This window comes from Jatropha curcas, chromosome 6 (genome assembly GCF_041381405.1).
Source record: "Jatropha curcas cultivar XTBG-Jc1 chromosome 6, XTBG_Jcur_1.0, whole genome shotgun sequence".
Lineage (NCBI taxonomy): Eukaryota > Viridiplantae > Streptophyta > Magnoliopsida > Malpighiales > Euphorbiaceae > Jatropha > Jatropha curcas.
In genome coordinates, this window is record NC_143156.1 from 24,865,474 (window position 1) to 24,885,650 (window position 20,177).

General features: G+C 29.8%; 3 protein-coding genes across 5 annotated transcripts; all 3 read left to right on the forward strand.

Annotated features, from left to right (window-relative positions):
• The first annotated feature begins 1,676 nt into the window (after positions 1-1,676).
• LOC105645496 (tetraspanin-6) lies at positions 1,677-3,991 on the forward strand. Its single transcript, XM_012231107.4, has 3 exons — positions 1,677-2,317; positions 3,014-3,330; positions 3,746-3,991. The coding sequence occupies exons 1-3, from the start codon at positions 1,826-1,828 to the stop codon at positions 3,783-3,785; spliced, it is 849 nt and encodes a 282-aa protein (XP_012086497.1). The 5' UTR covers positions 1,677-1,825; the 3' UTR covers positions 3,786-3,991.
• A 6,912-nt stretch (positions 3,992-10,903) lies between these two features.
• Positions 10,904-14,700, forward strand: LOC105645495 (MLO-like protein 12). The gene is made up of 15 exons (XM_012231106.4): positions 10,904-11,281; positions 11,379-11,436; positions 11,533-11,684; positions 11,777-11,896; positions 11,983-12,043; positions 12,371-12,459; positions 12,580-12,654; positions 12,743-12,837; positions 12,923-12,972; positions 13,086-13,126; positions 13,220-13,393; positions 13,482-13,517; positions 13,614-13,681; positions 13,765-13,825; positions 13,965-14,700. The coding sequence occupies exons 1-15, from the start codon at positions 11,162-11,164 to the stop codon at positions 14,409-14,411; spliced, it is 1,647 nt and encodes a 548-aa protein (XP_012086496.1). The 5' UTR covers positions 10,904-11,161; the 3' UTR covers positions 14,412-14,700.
• A 605-nt stretch (positions 14,701-15,305) lies between these two features.
• Positions 15,306-19,110, forward strand: LOC105645494 (uncharacterized). 3 transcript variants are annotated; one of them, XR_002285681.3, is made up of 6 exons: positions 15,306-15,751; positions 16,055-16,082; positions 16,869-17,099; positions 17,587-17,650; positions 17,726-17,907; positions 18,778-19,110. XR_002285681.3 is itself a non-coding variant. In XM_089723515.1 (6 exons), the coding sequence occupies exons 1-5, from the start codon at positions 15,624-15,626 to the stop codon at positions 17,848-17,850; spliced, it is 576 nt and encodes a 191-aa protein (XP_089579641.1). In that variant the 5' UTR covers positions 15,307-15,623; the 3' UTR covers positions 17,851-17,852; positions 18,778-19,110. The 3 variants fall into 3 exon arrangements, 2 of the variants coding, with proteins under 2 accessions (XP_089579641.1, XP_012086494.1); XM_089723515.1 differs by having other exon boundaries at positions 15,307-15,751; positions 17,726-17,852; XM_012231104.4 differs by having other exon boundaries at positions 15,311-15,751; positions 17,726-17,785.
• Positions 19,111-20,177: the final 1,067 nt, after the last annotated feature.

Here is a 20,177-nt window from a genome sequence, read left to right on the forward strand (position 1 = left end):
GTACATAAAAAATGTGTTATGGTCTTTTCATTTAGTTAGCATCTAGAAGACTACAAAAAAGAAACATGATTAGGAGAGAATTAATTTTCCATTATTGGTAAATTGGGAATAAATTAGCCATTAAGAATAAAAGGAGGAGTAGTGGAGCCGTAAAGAGATGAGAAAAGCATCAAATATATGTATATGTATAACCTAATTCTGATTCTGATCATGCTTTAGAAGAAAGCTAAAATAGGGTCCATACCTATAAAGCAATCCACAAAGCCACAATTATGGAAATTACATAAATGCCTTCTCATCTATAAATTCTTTGCTTGCCTTATGCATTGCATATATGAATTTATGCCTTTACTAATTAGCTTTATATTTTTATTAAAGAATATTTCATGGGAAAAAAAAAGTAGAGTGTTCTGGATTTTATGAAGTAAATCAGTAAATACTAATTCCGTATGTGTCTAAATGAAAGTGGGGTTATTTACGAGGTAGTCCGCTCTATCTTTGGCTCTAGATATGGTTTATCAATCAGAAGGCATCTGTGGTTATGCATGAGGGGATTTGAGATTTCCCGCTATCTGAACCTAAACCCTGAGTTTGAGGAAACTGACTTCTCCTTTTCAGTCCTTGGATCTATCGAACCAGTATCATCCGTATTTGGATTTGTCTTCCTACCAATGTCAAGTATCTGAAAACAAAGTAAAATATTTGAAGAACGAACATGGGATTAATATAACATAACTTAGTTATTTTTTCCATAGTTCTTCATTAAAAATTATATAGTGAAGCGGTAAGTAAGTAAGATAGAATTGAAATGATAATCTCATAAAAACAAAATATTTATTAAAAAATTAAAAATAAGAGAATTATAGTGTCCTTGGATGAAATCTCGCGGTTGAAATACCTCCATAATTCATCACTTGTTTGATGTTTAAAAGAGAATACCATACTTCAAAATAAAGAAAAATCAGAAAAAAGTATATTTTTTTACTTATTGTTAATTTTGTTATTTCTTGTAGTGTTACGGGGCAATTTAGACAATTAACATGTTTAACAAAGTTCCTTACTCACTAAGAAGTGTAATTTAGTGATTCTACATATACATCAATAAAGGTCTTTTTTTTTTTTCCTCAATAAATTTAATACATCTCAAAGCTAATACAGAAAGGTGGTAAACATTTGTAATGGATACAAACTCAATTTAGTCCCTAAACTTTACCAAAAATCTCAATTGAGTCTCCTTATTTGATTTGAATCAATTTAAACTTCAATTTTTAATCAAATAAGTCATCATGCAGATCATGTAAGTGCAAGCTCATTTGCATTATGCAAACCCAAGTCTATGGAAGTGATAATAATTATTTTTTCTCTCAAAACCAAGTTTTAATTAAAATTTTTTGTCCGTCGTTTGCACATTCAATAGCTTATTCAGTAACAAATTATAAAATGAAACCTTTTTTATTTAGCAAGTACTGCTTTGTACAGATTGTTGTCTATGTAAGAGTATATTTGACTAGAAATTGAACTTTTGGGGTTCATGAATTGATTTAAATTAAAGTAAGGAGAATAGTAGACCTAATTGAACTTTTTTTGCAAAATTCAAGGGCTAAACAGGATATCTTGCTGCAATTTGAATTCTTGAATCTTTTAGGAAACATATAATAATAAAGAAAAGCATTACCACCCTCTAAAAGGGCAAAAAAAAGCTGAAGAAGACACCATAACAAGAAAAGAAGCAAGAATATAAAGAGAAGAGAGAAAGAGAGAGAGAATAGCTAGCTAGCTTAATTATTAAAAGAGAAGCAATACACAAACATATTAGACAAAAGACATGTATAGATTTAGCAACACAGTCATTGGTTTCTTGAATCTCTTCACTCTCTTAGCCTCCATACCAATTATTGGTGGTGGGTTATGGATGGCAAAGAGCAGCACAACTTGTGAAAGTTTCCTTCAAACCCCACTTCTGGTTGTGGGTTTTGTGGTGCTCATAATTTCACTGGCTGGCTTCATTGGAGCTTGTTTTCATGTAGCTTGGGCACTTTGGGTGTACTTAGTGGTTATGTTGTTTCTTATTGCAGCCTTAATGGGGTTAACTATATTTGGGTTTGTTGTGACTAGTCAAGGTGGAGGTGTTGAAGTGTCTGGCAAGGTGTACAAGGAGTATAGGCTTGAAGATTATTCTCCTTGGTTGAGAGATAGGGTTAAAGATCCTGACTACTGGAGAACAATTAGAAGTTGCATTTTGGGTTCCAAAACTTGCGCCAAGCTTGCTTCTTGGACTCCTCTTGATTATATGGAGAAAGATATGTCTCCTGTTCAGGTAATCTTTTTTAAAATATTTGTTTCTATTTTTTTGTTTTCATCAGTGAAATTTAAATCTGAAAACCTCTTAATTGAAGTGTATTTATTAGTGCAGTTGAATTAATCTTTCTTTGGCTATTTTTGGTAACTTTTTTACTTCTTTTTACTTGCTTTTTCTTTTTATTCTGTGATAAATTATTTTACTGTAATTAGAACTTTGAAACTTCCTAATTATTAAATACAAATTCTCTGTTTGTTTATATTATGAAATATCTACAATTCTTAAAAGGGGACTATCTGGGTTTGAACTTCTCTTGCTCTTTAAAAAAGTATATATATTTTTTACATATTTGATCGGAAATTAACTATTAGCATAATGAGAATATTATGTTTTTACTTAGTTTATGTTCGGCAACTACTTTTTAAATATCTTTTAACGTTTTGACTAAATATTATTTTTTATAGTGTTCGGGAACAAAGCGTTATTACTACATTTTAGAGGTTAAGATGATAAGTTTTTATAAAAGGTTAATTCTTATAACATTTAACTTTTAGCGTTTTATAAAAAACTGTTCTAAAAGCTAATGGTTACTCAAAGAGTTAAACACTACTAAAATAGCTAACAGCTACATAAATAGCTAGTTTTACTTAACAAACCCTTAAATTAGCTAAAAAGAGCAATTTTGAAGTTGTTTAAGTATTTCCTTTGGTGCAGTCTGGATGTTGCAAGCCACCAACAGCATGTAACTACAACATGGCAACATTGGTGCCACAAGACCCAGATTGCTATAGATGGAACAATGCCCCAACTTTACTATGTTATGAATGTGATTCTTGCAAAGCTGGAGTGCTTGAAGATGTGAGAAGGGATTGGCACAAGCTCTCAGTCCTAAATATTGTGATGCTTCTTATTCTAATTGGAATCTATTCAGTTGGATGTTGTGCTTTTAGAAATACAAGAAGGGCTGAAACTGGTTACCCTTATGGAGAAAATAGGATGAGCAAAGTCAGGCCCAGATGGGATTATCATTGGTAAGTTAATCAAACATCTTCACTAATTTTATCTTATTGCAACTTACCTCTTTTTTAACTTTAGGGATTATTATTGGAAAGAACCCCCAAAAAAATTTTTTTTTTTTTTTCCAGTTCAAATAAGAAAAGAGAAAATAAGGTATTATTGAACAATTTAGGAAATTAACACTGATTTTACTTTTTAGATAATAGATTAATCAACCAAGAACACATAGGGATATTGGTCGCAAAAATTTTAAAATTTTATTTTTAGTATATTAGATATGGAGTTCTTTTAATAGATTTTTATATTTACTTTAAAATAATTATAATAAATTTAAGTGTATACTTCATGGGCCAAATCTATTCTCAAACTCACAAGTGGGCCTAATCTCTCTCTCTCTCTCTCTCTCTCTCTTGATTTACTTTTGAACAGGTGGAGATGGTGGCATGACAAGAGAGAAGAACTTTGGTAGTAGTAAAAAAAGGTCAAAAAGTAAAAAAAAAAAAAAGGCTAATTTAATATGGTGCTTTTGCAAATTCTGTGGTCAATGTTTGATGGTGATTAAAAGATGAGACAATTCAGTTGTTTAGAAGTCTTCTCTTGCTTTCTTTCCTTTTCTTTGTACAAAGATGGATTTCACTTTTACTGTCCAAAGATTTTTATGCCCCTTTCACTTTATTTTACTTTGCCTTTTGAGTTTTGACATTACTTAAATTCTTTAAAATTTAAATGCATAGAGGGTGTTAAGTTATTTCCCTTTTGACATTGGTTTTCTAATGATGGATTCCACTAAATTACCATTTTTAATAAATTTTCTATTTTTACTTTGTATAGCTTCAATTAACAATTAAATTATTTATAAAAGACATTAAGAATGAATTGCAAAAAAAAATTATAATTATTTATTCAATATATAATACTCATACTGGTTTTAATTTGGGTTAAATATTTACAAATCCTTTTATGATATCGAAAAATTTATTTAATTTCTATAAATGAATCAGTTGAACCAAATGAACCGAAATCTTTTACCACTTAAATCAAACCAAAATGATTTAATTGAAATAATAAATTGAATCGGTCTAGTTCAATTTACTTTGTTTCTATGTTACATAATACTTGCCTACCAAATAAAACGCTTTTAGAAAATTATTACTGTTTTATTATTTTTTTAAGTAAATATTCTCATTTAAATTAAAAATATTTTTAAGTTTTTGGTGTACGGTTCCAAAAATTCGTTCATTTTTATAATTGTGGAAGAAGACATTGGCTTTTGGCCGTCCAGTTCCCTAAACTAATCAAGGTCGCGACTATATATATGTCATAGGTTTAAATAATTTATTAAAATTTCAATTTCTCCCTCTAAATTATTGAATTAGATGATAAGAACAAGCAATTAAATTATACATATAGTTAATAAAATTAGAAATATCTAATAAAATCCATTAACAGTGACATTTCTTCTGATCCTGACATGGAATAATTCTCATTCTAATTATATGTAATTAAAGTCAATTGCTTTTGTCACCATTCCCCAATAATACAGTGCCATCCTTTCTAAACTACCGCAATCAGACAAATATAAATTCCCAAAATCAATTTTTTATCATCTTGTGATTAAAATTTTCCCTACTGTGTCCTATTCTACAAGGATATATATATATATATATATATATATATATATATATATATATATATATATATATATATATATAAGCTTTAATATAAATAATAAAAAATAAGTTGATAATTTTTTATTTTTCGCTCTCTTATAGAAAAAAATATATTTTTTTCCAATTTTAATTTGATAGGGTATAATGGTAAACAATCTTTTCAATTAGAATAAAATAGCTCAAATTTTTAAAATAAAATCAAATTGAAAAAAGTCACAAATTTTGAAATATATTATGCGATTGATCTTTAAATCAAAGCAACGAATTAGAAAGAAATTTAAAAAAGAAAATGAAAAAAGAAAAAATAAGGCCAGCTGTAAATATTATGTACTTGAAGATAGTCAACCTGTGTGAGCTTGACTTCGAGTGAGGTCAAAATTTTCATTCCATCACAAGAGTTCACACGGCATGTCTCAGAAATAAAAATTTGGTAGTACTGATTTATTAACTTGCGTGGTGCTGGTCTATGGATCCATCAAATATAAAAAATAATTATTTATTAATATGAAAATATTTCTTACCATTTATTTGAAAAAAATATATATATTAGAAATAATTTTTTTAAAAATCTCCTATTTTGATTTTAAATAACACTCCCCAACCATTATTCAGAGGGAAATAAAAACCGTAAATTATTCTATTTATTATAAATAATATTGATTTTTTGTTTGTATGAGATAATTTGGGTGGTAATTGGGATTATTGGTGCAATTGAATTGGTTGAAATGGTTTTAAATTAATAAGAGTGGCCACGATTTCCAATCGTCAATTCTAGTTTCAAATAATGTGAAACTGAAACAGAATCTGAAATTAACGGAAGAGTAATCACTATCACCTACTATTCATATTAACAATGGATAGAATTAAGGTCAGACGCTTATTCGTCAAGATATTTATTGAAATGGCCAAGATATTTTATGAAATAGTACTACTTCACCAAATTATAACACTCATTAATGTTAGCAGCAAACCCTATGAGTTTTGATTAGAGTTAAATACATGAGAATTGTACTTTTTCTCTCTCTCTCTCCGTTCTATATATAGGCTTACTTTTTTTTTTTCATTATCTCAAAACGTAATTTTTTTTTCTTTTTTATTTATTATTTAATTTCTTAATACTCATATTTAATGAACATCTATATTCTCAATTCTATATATTACAATAATTAATATAGAGTGTTTTAGAAAAAAAAAACTAAAGAAAAAAAATAATTTAGTTATATTAATAAGTTTTTCTTAGTCTATGTATAAATCAAACTAGGTTTACTTACTGGGATAGAAGGAAAGTGTCTTTTTACTCAAACAGAGAAGCCAATTTAATACAATACATGATAATTGTTCATAATGACACTTCATCACTTTTATAAATAAAAAAAAAAAATTAAGATAAAACAGTAGAAAGATAGCAACTCACAATGTGTATCATTTAATAGGGAATTCATTTTCCAATTGATGGACCAACCACTATATTAATGAGCCTCAAGTGGATTACAAGTAAGAAAAATTCATAGACTTGTTCATTTAAAACTTTTTGATTAATCAAACCTATTTGATTCTTAAGTTTGCTAATTGGAAATATTCCAATAAAATCCTTTGATTTAGACACTCAAATTGCTTTTTGGTGCATGCATTTTTCCCTTGTAGTGTATGTGTTATGTTGAGACCTTATTTAGTTCAAAATTTTCTATTTCTTGGGAAGTATATTGCCAAGAAAATCACTTCTAAAGAAATTATTTTCTAGGAAGTATAATTGGATGTATTTGATATGTTAATTAATTTATTAGAAAGTAAATTGCTCTCAAATTATAAAATACGATAATATTCATAATATAAATTTAAATGTATTTAAACAATAGACATTTTAAAAAATTTTCTTTCTTTGTGCCGGAAAAGTTGGATAATCTACTTTCTTAAAAGTAGAATCGTAATGCAAACTGAAGACAAACAAATATCACTTAAAATATATATATAAAAAATGTTGTTGCATTTAATTTCTTGCCCCTTGTTATACCCACTTTTACTCTCTTTTTTTTTCAAGCATCAAAAATTAAGTGAAGAGATGAGATAAGAGATCATAGATTTTTTGACAGAACAGGCCTAAATGAAAATGGTGAGATTTGATAAAAACGATGCGTTTTGATATTGTTCAGGAGGTTTGGTTAAGTTAATCCAACCTAATTTGGTGTGACTCATTTTAATAGTTTTTTTATTTAAATATTAGCTAATTTTGAATTTAGAATGCTAATATTATAAAGTTTTTAAATTAGGGCACCAAAGGAACGGACGTCGGATTAGAGTGTTCTTGCAACAACTTGCAAATTGGAATTTTTTTTATAGGTTAAACACCTTTACTTTCTTTTCTTTTTTCATTCTTCTACATAAGAGAGAACCAAAATGAAGTGGATGCCATTTTGTGCTCTTCTTAATTGAGTTTAGGAAATGCAGCAAAATGTCCCATCCAAGAAGTGATTTCCAAGTTGGCATTAACTTTTTAAGGACTTCAATGAGCAAAGGGCCCCATAAAAAGACTTTTCAAAGTTCTAAAACCTTGCCCAAACTTTCCCTGTAGTTTAGGACCAAGTCCCATCCCTCAGCCACATCAACTCTCCAATAAAGATCAAGTAAGCTAAACCCAACGGCGTAAGCTAAACCCAACGGCGTAAGCTAAACTAGCAATTCCTTTGTATTTGGTAGTCCAAGTTGTCCAAGTTGGGAAACCTCTTGGCTCTCAAATTATTGATTGGTTATACAAGTCCAAAAATATAGAAAATTTAGATATTTTAAGACTAGATGACCTTAATGACAACGTGTCAACAACACATCCATGTGGTTAGAATGGCTAAATCAATATAATATTTAATAGGGAAAGACATGTATGTAAAGAGATTTTAAAAAAATACAACTGCCTCCCTTGTATAATATTTATCACATTTAATAAAATAGTTTGTTTCAAAATATTTGTTATATTTGTGATTTAAATAAGTAATAAATTTTTTTTGTTATGTTTACTCTTTGTATATGACCAATACTTATTACTTTAATTTAATAATTTTCTTAAAGAATTAGCATTAAATTAATGATTTTTTTTTCGTGCTTACTCTTTGTATATAATCAATAATTATTACTTCAGTTTAATGATTTTCTTAGAGAAATTGATATTAAATTAAGGATAATATAGTCATTTCTCAATAATTTATTGTAACTTACATAAATTTAACGGTTTTCTTAAAAGACGTGAAATTTCAAATGTAACAAATATTATGGAATAAAAATAGTAATTAGATAATTATGAACCTATCTGGTCCACTTTAATAGCAACAAATAAACTTTTTTTTTTCAATTTTACCCATATTTAATATTAAGAATTGCAATTTAGGGTTTCTACCATACATTTTAGAAAATCAACGTGTTCTAATCATTTTCTTAATCTTTGTCAAAAAATCAAATGCTGCTATTAAAGTGGAATATACAGATATCATATTTTATGAGTAAATATTTTGGAAAAAACTTACCTACACCTAGTGTATTGATCAACCTTTACACCGAATTAATTATAAACAATGTTTTGTTTCAAATAAGGGTATTTCTAAACATATATTGAAAAAAAAAATGATATAGCAATAATATTTTTTAAAAATTACTTTTTTGATTGATTTGGTGTATTTGAAACCACCTGGTGTAAATAAGTTTTATCTAAATATTTTGGTGAAATATTTTTATGCTTTAAAAGTTTTTAGTTTTGTCTATATTACATTCAATATATATATTTTTAAATTTGTGCTATTATATACCAAAAATTGCAATCAAGTTAGAGAGGATAGACTCAAGATATGCTAGCTAAATTAATGTGTCCTTGATGAGTTGAAAAGGGATTTTTTTTTTTTTTTTTTTTTTTTTTTTTTTGGAGAGGAAGAAAAAGTTTTATGATCCCTTGCAGTTACACTCTCAAATATTAATCCTTCCTCTATCCCGTTTTGTTTATTTGTTATTCTTTTTTTGGATATTTCAAAATATTTATAAGGTTTTTAAATTTAGATATGCAAAGAATTATTTTTTCTATAATAATATTTACGATTGTTCATTAAATGTAAGATTTTTATTAATATTTTAATGAATTAAGAGTAAGAAAAGACAAAATAAATTTTACTGACTTAATCCTTAATATGGTTATTTTATCAAATTATGTAAATAAAATGGGACGGAGGGTGTAATAAACTTGGACATACAGTAAAATGTTTTCTGACCCAGAAATAAAAGTCAAAGCTTGACTTTCCGAGTTGAGACTGCATCGTTGTATTTTTGCTGACTTCGTCAACATATTAAGGCATTTTAATTAATTATTATAAAAGAAAAAAAAATTGTTAATAGTTAGTCGCCAAAAAGGTACCATCTGGGGCCGATGTTTATTCCTTGAAGAACTTCTTAAAACTTTTTTATTTATAATATTTATTTATACCCATAATCTATAAGCTTTAGTAATTTTTTAATCTACAAATATCAATTATATTTAATACTTTTTTTAGGATAATTTTTTTTTGGCGAGAGGATAATTATATTTAATACTTAAATTTATTATAATATGTTGAATAAAAATAAACAAATAAAATGTACATGATATAAATACTAATAATTAATAAACAATATTCCTACGGGTTGTAGTTCAATTAGCACAGATTGGGTATATGGAAAGAGCTCTCATGTTCGATCTCACTAAACGCACATGTAGAAAGGAGTGAAGAGTCTTAAATGTGACTAAGTATCGAACTGGATTAGGTGGTCCCTAGTAATACGGTCCGGATACCGTATTTAAAAAAAAAAAACAATATAATGCTAAGCCTAAGATAAAAATCAATAATTATTAATTAAATTAATTAATTATTGACATGAAATTGCAATTCTTAGAAAAGAAAGTGGAAATATATGAATGAAAATTGTTGAAAGTATGTCAGTTGTAAACTACCAGTCAATTTTTTTTCTCTAATTTGCAATTGACTGCAGAAGAATTAATATTAATATATACTTAATGACAATTAAAAATTGTTAATCATTGTCATAAATTCAAAAAGGTGAAGTTTCTCATCATGTAATGCGCAGAAGGTTTTAGATTAATATTAATTTATTTATTCAGGTGTTATTTGCTAAACTGAGTATATTTTTCTAATATAATAACATAAAATAGAATTTGTTCATACGTCAATCAACAGTTTAATTGTCTTATTCAACTAATAAAATGAAATATAAAGAGTTGATTAACATTTAATTTTTCTTTGACATTAATCTCTTTGTTCATGAAGATTGAATCTTTCGATAGAAAGGTATAAAAATGCAAATGCCGGTCAAGAAAAAAGCTATACCCTTCAAACAAAATTGAGGAAATAATATACTACATGAGAAGTAGGAAAGCGTGTTACTTTAATATAATTGCCTATTAATAGAAATTTCAACGGTGAGAGTAAAAAATTGAGTTGGAATTCAATTCATTAAATATATATTCGAGGTTTGAAAAATTAACTCAAATTCCATCTCTGACTCATTTACAGTTTATAATTAAAATATTTATACATAAAAAAATCATCAGTATTCAGTTTGGAGTTGTTAAGACTCGTTGCCTCTCCCTGTAGATGTATTTAATAGAGGTCAATTTGAAAACTCTTTCCATATATTTGATTTGCATTGCCAACTGAGCCACAACTGATAAATATAAAAAAAAAATATTTAATTATGTAATTGAGTCCACAAAGTCCAAAATTTCATTACAAGAGCAACTAATTAGGACTAATTCCCCTCAAATTAAGGAAATAATTTTCTTCTCCAAAATTCCTTTTTATTACAAGGTTATTGTTTATATGTGTTTTGTTGTTTTTTGCCTCGTGTCTTTGTTTTTGTTCATTCAAACTTGGATAGAGTTTAGTTAAGACACGCTGATGCTCTCTCTCTCTCTCTCTCTCTCTCTCTCTCTCTCTCGACAAAGTCAAAGTTTTTGTTCTTTGGTTTACTTCCTCTACCATTCTAATTATGACTATGTATCATAAATGACTATCTCTTTCTCTTACAGAAAACCAAACAAACATATATACATAGACAGACTAACCCAAGTCTCTGCTTATAAGATTCGTCTCTTTTAGTTCTCATTTAACATTTTCTTCAATCAACAACAAGCTTTTCAGTCACTACCATGGCTACAGCTGATGAACGTCCTTTGGGTGACACACCAACATGGGCTGTTGCTGTTGTTTGCCTTGTGATGATTGCTGTTTCAATCTTTATTGAGCATATTTTTCATTTGGCAGAAAAGGTAAATATAGTTTCTAGAACATATATATTTGAATTTTCTAATTAGTTCATTATTGTAATAGTTTCTAATTACTGTTTTTTTTTTGTGATTTTTATAGTGGTTCAAGAAAATGCATAAACCAGCTCTTGTTGAAGCTCTTGAAAAGATTAAAGCAGGTGAGATAATTTTTTTTCTTTTTTTCTTTTAAAAAGAACTTAATATGAGATATATACTTATTGCCAGACTATGCCTGGGAGTGTTTCTTTCTGCAGAGTTGATGCTTATGGGACTTATATCCTTGCTGCTAACTGCACTCCAAGAACCTATATCTAAAATTTGCATTTCAAAAAGCGTTGCATCTTCTTGGCATCCGTGTGTAGATGAAGAAAAAGCTAAAGAATACGAGAATAAATGTAAGGATAAGGTAAGAACAAGATTTTTATTAATTATTTCTTGCTACAATGTGTTTGATCAAATAATTTTCTAACACTTCGTTTACTTTTTGCATATTTTTAGGAGAATACAGTTGCCTTTGTATCAGCATATGGTATTGATCAGCTTCATTATTTCATCTTTGTATTAGCAGTTGTTCATGTGCTCTACTGCATAATTACCTATATTTTGGGCAAAACCAAGGTAAATACTAAAGTTACCCTTCTTTTATCTTCTTTTTTGCTTTCTTGATGACTTCTTATGTCTAATATTAATCATTTTGATTGCAGATGAGAAAATGGAAGGCATGGGAAGATGAGACAAAGACAATTGAATATCAATACCATAATGGTAAGTCCTTATCACTTGAAAGCTATTAACATTTGGGATTATTGGAAGCAACCCATTTGAACTCTTTCTGTACCTATCTCATTTTTTTCAAAAAAAGCATCTTTAACCTTAATGATAAACAGAACTTAGCTTAATATCTGGTTAAAAGGGTGATATCCACTGCACGAAACATTTCATATTTGTGGGCTTTTAGGGAGCGTTGATGCATGTATCCCCTTCCTGCTCTTACAGAGAGGCCGTTTTCTGTGTTATAGTTCAGTAACAGCAATTTTCAGTAAAACACTAAGGTATCTCGTACTAATTTGTTAATGGACTTTTGAATTGCAGATCCAGAGAGGTTTAGATTTGCAAGGGATACATCATTTGGTAGAAGACATATGAAACTATGGAGTCGGTCAACACTTTTCGTTTGGATTGTAAGTACTGTAAACGGATTATCCTTCAAGAATTTTTCATGAACTCTGCTTAATTAGTATCAAGTCCTAATCTTGCCTTGAAAATTTATGGTTCTTTTCTTTTGTTGGTGTCAATATCAGGTGTGTTTCTTTAGACAGTTCTTTGGATCTGTTACCAAAATTGATTACTTGACACTAAGACATGGATTTATAACAGTAAGTTAAAAACACATATATATGTAATATACTATTCTGGTATAACAAGAAATACCCATTTCTTATTGATTGAAGTATTCTGTTTTAGGCACATTTGGCTCCAGGAAGTGAAACAAGATTTGACTTCCAAAAATACATTAATAGATCACTTGAAGAGGACTTCAAAGTTGTGGTGGGAATTAGGTTAGTAGTGCTTCTAAGCATATTTAATGGCATAATAAGTTCATACTTCCATGGAATCCTAATATTTTCTTTGTATTTTATGCAGTCCAGTTATTTGGTTTATTGCTTGTTTGATGCTACTGACCAGTACACATGGTAAGCACTATTTTCCAGTCAAATTAATAATGATAATATTACATAAATATGATTCAATAACGAAGATTTTTATTCTGAAATTAATTTTTTTTTTTTTTTTATTTGTTGTGCAGGTTGGTATGCTTATCTATGGCTGCCATTTATCCCACTAGTGGTAAGAACTATCATACATAATGTTTGTTTTTCATGCCTATTTTTTGTCAATGAGAATATAGAGCTCACACTCTAAATTTGGAAATTTTTGCAGGTAGTTTTACTGATTGGGGCCAAGTTACAAGTGATTATAACTCAAATGGGACTAAGAATTCAAGATAGAGGAGATGTAGTTAAGGGTGCTCCTGTTGTTAAACCAGGCGATGATCTTTTCTGGTTTGGTCGACCACGCCTCATTCTCTTCCTTATTCACTTAGTTCTCTTTCAGGTACTTCTAAACACTTTTGCTGTTCAAGTACTAATTTATCTCTCTTAATTTCTACTTATTTCTGTTTTCAATAACTTTTGTATTGCAGAACGCATTTCAACTAGCTCTCTTTATCTGGAGCCTGGTAAGCATATTCTGCTAAGTCATTTTGTCTAACATACTTTTTTCTTTCTTAAATTGTTCTCTTCTGATTTTTCTTTTTCCTTTTGGCACTTATCAGTGGAAAGTCGGATCGAAAGGTTGCTACCATGATAAAACAGAAGATATTGTGATCAAAGTCACAATGGGGTAAGTTGTATTAGGCCTATGCAAAGTTACTTCCATGAATCAACTAATAGTTGCTGACATAATCCGAAATTGGAATATTTCAGGGTCATTATACAAGTACTATGCAGTTATGTGACTCTGCCTCTCTATGCTTTAGTGACACAGGTGAGAAAAAATAGTTTCCAATAACATATAAATAAGAGTGTGCATTGTTGAAGCTACTGGTTGAAAGTGATTAGAGTTTGTGTTCAGAGTGAATTTTCATATATTTTAGTCATAAAAAGCTTCAAACTTCTGTATACAGATGGGTTCAAGCATGAGACCGACAGTATTTAATGATCGAGTGGCAGCTGCGCTTAAGAACTGGCATCATACAGCTAAAAAACAAGCTAAACACAGCAGACATTCAGAGTCTCATACACCAATGTCAAGTAGGCCTCAAACGCCAACATATGGCATGTCACCGGTGCATCTTCTGCATAACTACCGTAGTAGTACAGCTCCTAATAGCTTACAAGCTTCTCCAAGGAATTCTAACTATGAAGCAGATAATTGGGATCCTGAAGCATTGAACAATCAACAAGTTATTGGTGAACCTGAAGGTAGTGAAAGTCCTGATGCTAGGGACCAAAATGAAACTGCAATTGTAGTTCAAGAACCAAGCACAATGGAATTGCCTCCTGCTCCTGGTTCTATAAGAACTCAACATGAAATTGGCGTAAGCTTACGGGAGTTCACCTTCAAGAATTGATTCTTCCTTTTCTATAGGGTAAATTTTGTATCTTGTTGTACATTTTCTTGTACATGAGAACATGACACACTCAATCCTGGTAATTCCACTAGAATATATACAGGATCTCAGCAACAATTGGCTGGGAAGGTTGATAAATACTGGGATTTTTCCTTTTTCTTTTTTCCTTTTCTGGTTATATATATATATATATATATATATATATATTCTTTTTTCAGGCAGCAACTTGTATTAATTGTTTTTGTAATATACAGTTTTTAAATAATTTTTTTAGGAGTTCTTAACCTCATAGATTGAGTTTTATGTCCTATTTATTTGTTTATTTAGTGATAAATAGATGGAATTGGATTATTGACAGGCAGGAGTGAGAGAACTACATTGATGTTTGAAAATTATGCTTTAATGATTGAAGTTTAGATAAAGAAAATTAGTGATTTAACTTGTAACTATTTCGATGTTTGATTGATGATTAATGATATTAATATGTGGATTACATTTGAGATTCTTTTTTCTTTATCTCTTCCAAGCAAGAAGATGGCAGAATTTTCCTCTTCTTCTGATTTTAACAAATTGAAAATTTTCCAAAAAGAAAATATTATGATAATTAAACCTACAGAGTATACTAGAAACCCATTTTTCTGAATCTCATTTGTTTGCAATTTATTAGCATTAATTCCTTGCTTTTGACTTATTAACAAACACAAACAAACTTAAAATAAAAAATAAAAAAAAAGAAAAGCAAAATTATCTTGATTTTAAATACTAATTGGATTTTTTAGAAAAGAATTTAATATTTCTTAATTTTTTTCATTTAGAATAATTAAGAGGATTAATTATAAATGTAATTAAATCTGGAGTATTATTTAGGAGAAAAAAAGAAAATAATTAAATAAAAGACAGAGAAGCAAAAATGCGCAATTATTTGTTGGCGACTCCTTGAGCAAAGCATGTCTTGCGGCTGTCTATTTTAAATTTATAATCTATTCCTTTCCTTTCTCCACCACCAAGTAATCAACTCAACCACACTCGCCACCCCCGGCCGCTGGTACCACCACCACCACAGCTATTGCTAATCTCCGTACAGAAACGAAATAAAAACGCAAATTTGTCGATCAATCAGTTAAAAAGTTAATTGATTGATTAATTGCACATGATCCGTTGTTTTGGAATTTGATCAGAAGTAGAAATATCTTAATTCTTGATATTGTAATCATGGAAATGAGGCCAAATCCTGCGGTTGATAATTCGCCGCCGCAGCATCGACGCCATTCATCTGCCGCTCCATCGAAGCAGCCCACTGCTCCTCCTAACCCGGTCGATACCTCCTCTGTTACTCAAAGGTCGGTTTTTCTTTGATTTTTTTTTTTTCAATTTCTTATTGACTTTTAATACGACAATGTCGTTTAGTGTGTTGGATTGGAGTTGCGAATTTTTCTTTTTGTTTTTCTTTAAATAATGTTTTGTTATATTTTTTTTCTTTAACTACGTGTTTGGTTACCTAGAAAATCATGTAATTTGTAAACGACAAGATAAACAAGAATATAAAAGTAAATTGATTCTTGATAGGATAGTGATATTAACATGTATCTTTTTGTGTAATCGTTTAATGGTGTGACTTTCATGTTTCTGCTTTAATTTTTCAGGTTGCAGAAAGAATTAATGTCTCTCATGGTATGTTAAAATCTTTTCACATTTCTTGCGTCTCAATTCCTTTTCTTCTTCCTTTTTAAATTTGAAGTATACATTATGAAGTCTAGTTTTATTTCTTGAGTCGATTGTTCTATTGGGCTTATCATTCTTGAATTTTTAGATTGAATGACCATGAAAAGACTAGAAATCTTAATTTACATGTTCCATATTCCATATTCCATATTTGTTGTTATTACAAAATGTTTTAGGTTTTCATGCATTGCCTGACTCCTACTCTTCATTTGTAATAATTTAGTTGATTATGTATTTGTGGTGAGCAGAAAAACATCTCTTGTTTTAGTAAAAGGTTTTGAGTGCTTGCTTTTTTCTTCCCATTAACAAACTTCTCAATTTTGGAAACCCAATATACTGGAGCATGATCATCTACATATGTGGTGGAAATGGATATATATGATTGTCCATAGATAGGGGTATAAATGCAATTTCTGAAGCTCATCTTGATTTTTATTTCTTTTTTTGTCTTGCTGGCACTGCCTTATCTGAGGTAGTTTCTGGTTAGATGCATTACTTTGAACAGGGAATGGTATTCCCCATTGGAATTAATTTATAAGATATTTTGGTATGTAAATTGGCCTGAGGAAAATTTTGGGCTGGATTTGTGCTCCAACTCCAACATGTATTTTGGGGTAATCATCTAGAAATGGCTCCGGTGTTTAAATGTTGTCTTTTTTTTCTTCTTCTGTCTTATACCAGAAGTTTAGCCTGAGAAATGCTTTCATAAGCATTTAAAAGTGTTTGCTTATGCAGATGAGTGGAGGAGATCTCGGCGTGTCAGCATTTCCTGAAGGGGAGAGCATTTTCACGTGGATTGGCACAATTGAGGGTGGAAAAGGCACAGTGTACGAGGGATTATCATATAAGCTCTCTTTGCGTTTTCCTCTGGACTACCCCTTTAAACCACCACAAGTCAAATTTGAGACAAGTTGCTTTCATCCTAATGTTGATCAGTTTGGCAACATATGCCTAGACATACTCCAGGTATCAATGAACTTATATTTTGTTTTATGTTATTTTATTTTACTTTTTTTGTTTTTGTTGTTGTTGTTGTGCTTATATCTAGGAAGGATTGATATTTGGGTCTTTAAAGCAAGCATTTATTCCTGTGGATGTTGTCTATGAAAATCTTGTGCGTGGGAGTGACATAGATCACTTGCCTTGGATGCAGAAATGTTTAACTTGAAAATTTAACTTTTCAATCAAAGTTGTTCTCAAAGAAGAACAGTATGACATATCTAAGTTCATATGCGCTCATTTTTTGATTAAAACAGATCACAACTATCATGAAATTTACTATATTTGCAGCAGTTAAATGTGGCTAAGATTGTCAGTCTAGTTTCTCTTGTTGGCATTTTTCTCAGAAATACTGTGTATATAGCTGACAATTGTTATATTTTGTTGGGTGCTCAGAATTCTTTTGATGTATTTTCTTGTGATTCTAATAACAGTCTCATTTTATGTCTTTTAGGAGAAGTGGTCGTCAGCTTACGATTGCAGAACCATTCTTTTGTCCATTCAAAGTCTATTGGGAGGTCTGCTTCTTGTTTCCTTTTATGTTTGAGCCATCTTTGTTTGTTTCCTTGCCTAACATTTTTCTTCTTCTGCAGAGCCTAATCCAGACAGTCCTCTTAACAGCTATGCTGCAAAATTATGGAATAATAAGGAAGGTCAGATGGACATACATTTAGTTACACTGGAAAGCCTTTTTTTGGCTCCCCCGGTTCTTGATTAATAGTACGCACAACCGTCTTTCTGTTTCAAACCAAAATTGAACCGGAACCAAATAATGGTCAGTGGTTCTTGGTTTCAAACTGGAACCAAAACTGTGCGCCTACAATTTAGTTTCAGTTGTTCATTTTTTGGAGCTAAAACTGTTGGTTTGGTTAACAGTGGTTAGAGAGTACCCTCTACTAATAATATTAAATGATGTATATACAATTAGGAATATAGATGTACATTAAATAGGAGTGCAATAAATGATATTTTAATAAAAGAAATAGAACTACATTTTGGGACCAATAAAAAAGGAAACTAAGCCTATATGTATAGGATGGAGGGAGTATTTTTATATTATTTATCCATGCTACAACATTGAAAAAGAAAACTTGAAAAAATTGTCTGATTTCAATTCTAGCTGGAGTAGAACTGAACTGGAACCAGCGGTTTTTAAACTGTCTCAAGAATTGCCCGTGAGTGGTTCGGTTGTGGTTCCACCTTTCTTTGGAACTAGAGTTAGCCATTATGGAACTGCCTACTTCAGAAGAAGGCTTTTCCTGCCCTTTGAAATCAGTTTCTCCTCCTTTCTTAATCTTTTATTATCATATATATATATATATATATATATATATATATAATTATTAAAGGAAGGAGGACCTGAGTTTCAATTTTGATAATCTTGTTTGTGAAAACACTTGTGAATTGTGGCAATGTTGAGAAAGAATGAGATTCTATTCTCACACCAACGTGTCTATCTCAGTCAATGCTCTTTCATATGTTTAAGAAAAATGTTGAAGGCAATGTAATATAGATAGTGCCGATCTTCTTTACTGATTTTTATGCACATGTATATATTGCGTATAATTTACTTTTGTGCAAAAAGGAGTTATATTCGGCTTTGGCACGTTGTTGTGAATTGAAATTTGACATTCTTTTGGTGCAGATTACCAGAAGATGGTTCACAAACAGTACTATGATGGAGTAGTATCAGAGAGCTGATCTGCAGAATTGTGAAATATTTTACTGCCAAAGCTTGTAAATGTTCAAGAGAAGTCTTGAGTGGGTTTGGATCTTTCTAGTCCACACCCAAATGAAAACTTGTTATCTGAAACACACTAATTCTTCAACATCCCTCTGTTTCTCACTGATGAAATGAGTTTGTATTTTTATTTGCTGTAATTGCAAAATAAGCTCATACAAATGATTGTAAATTTTTCAAAATCATTTTGAAAGTGTTTTTCACCACTTGTGTAATTGGAGAGATCATTTAAATGGATTTTCCCTGGAAATGTTTCAATACACCTAACTCATCATAAATGTGGAATCCACCTACAATAAACTACGATGCGCATATATATAAACTATGTTGCGCCAAAACGATATACTATATAGGAAAAAGACATTTAAAATATAATTTTATCCAAAGAAACAATATGTAATGGAAATAAAGAAATATAATTTTATAAGGAAAAGACATTTGAAATATAATTTTATAGGAGGAAATAGTATGGAAATAGAGCGCACATGGCTTAGATATTTGGAAACAACCACAGCCAGGAGATTCTATATATTTTTACAACTTTGTACTATATTGATGTTTAATTTATTAAAATTAAAACTCTACTCAAATGGAGTCGCCAATATCATTCCTTTCTTTGTTCTAATGGAAATCTCTTGAAATATGTCATTCAATTGCATCATTCATTTTCATTTTATGAACATATCTTTTGGTTTTTAAATACTTGATTAGTTTATCAATGGAACAGTCGATAGGTTGACTAATTGGTTCAGTTGATACCACCATAGACAAACCACTCCATTAATTGGCTTAATGGATCAATTGATCTTACGAACTGCTTTTACAAAGAATCAAAAAGGAAAACACAAACATAATTTTAAAAAAGCTACTGCAAGCTCAATCCAATCCCCCAGGAGCCATAATAGTTGGCTAATCAAGCTACTGAAGATCATGAATGTAAACGAGTCGATCCAAGTCAAGCTTTGTTAAATTCTTGCTTGGCTTATTAAAGGTAATCAAACTAGAACAATCAATTTGAACAATATGAACTCCTAGTTTACAATTCATATATATATCTCCGAAATGAGCTTGATATACATGCTTAAGCTCAGCTAATTAAGCTTTATCGAACAAGCTTAAAAGACTTTTTACAAACCCAAGCTTTTGAATAGCTCATGAGCAACTTAACAATTTACAATATATATATATATATATATATATATATATATATATATATATATATATATATATATATACACTAATTTACAACCCTAATTGTGACCTAATGTTAATCATGAATGAACTATAAATATCATGCAAGATAC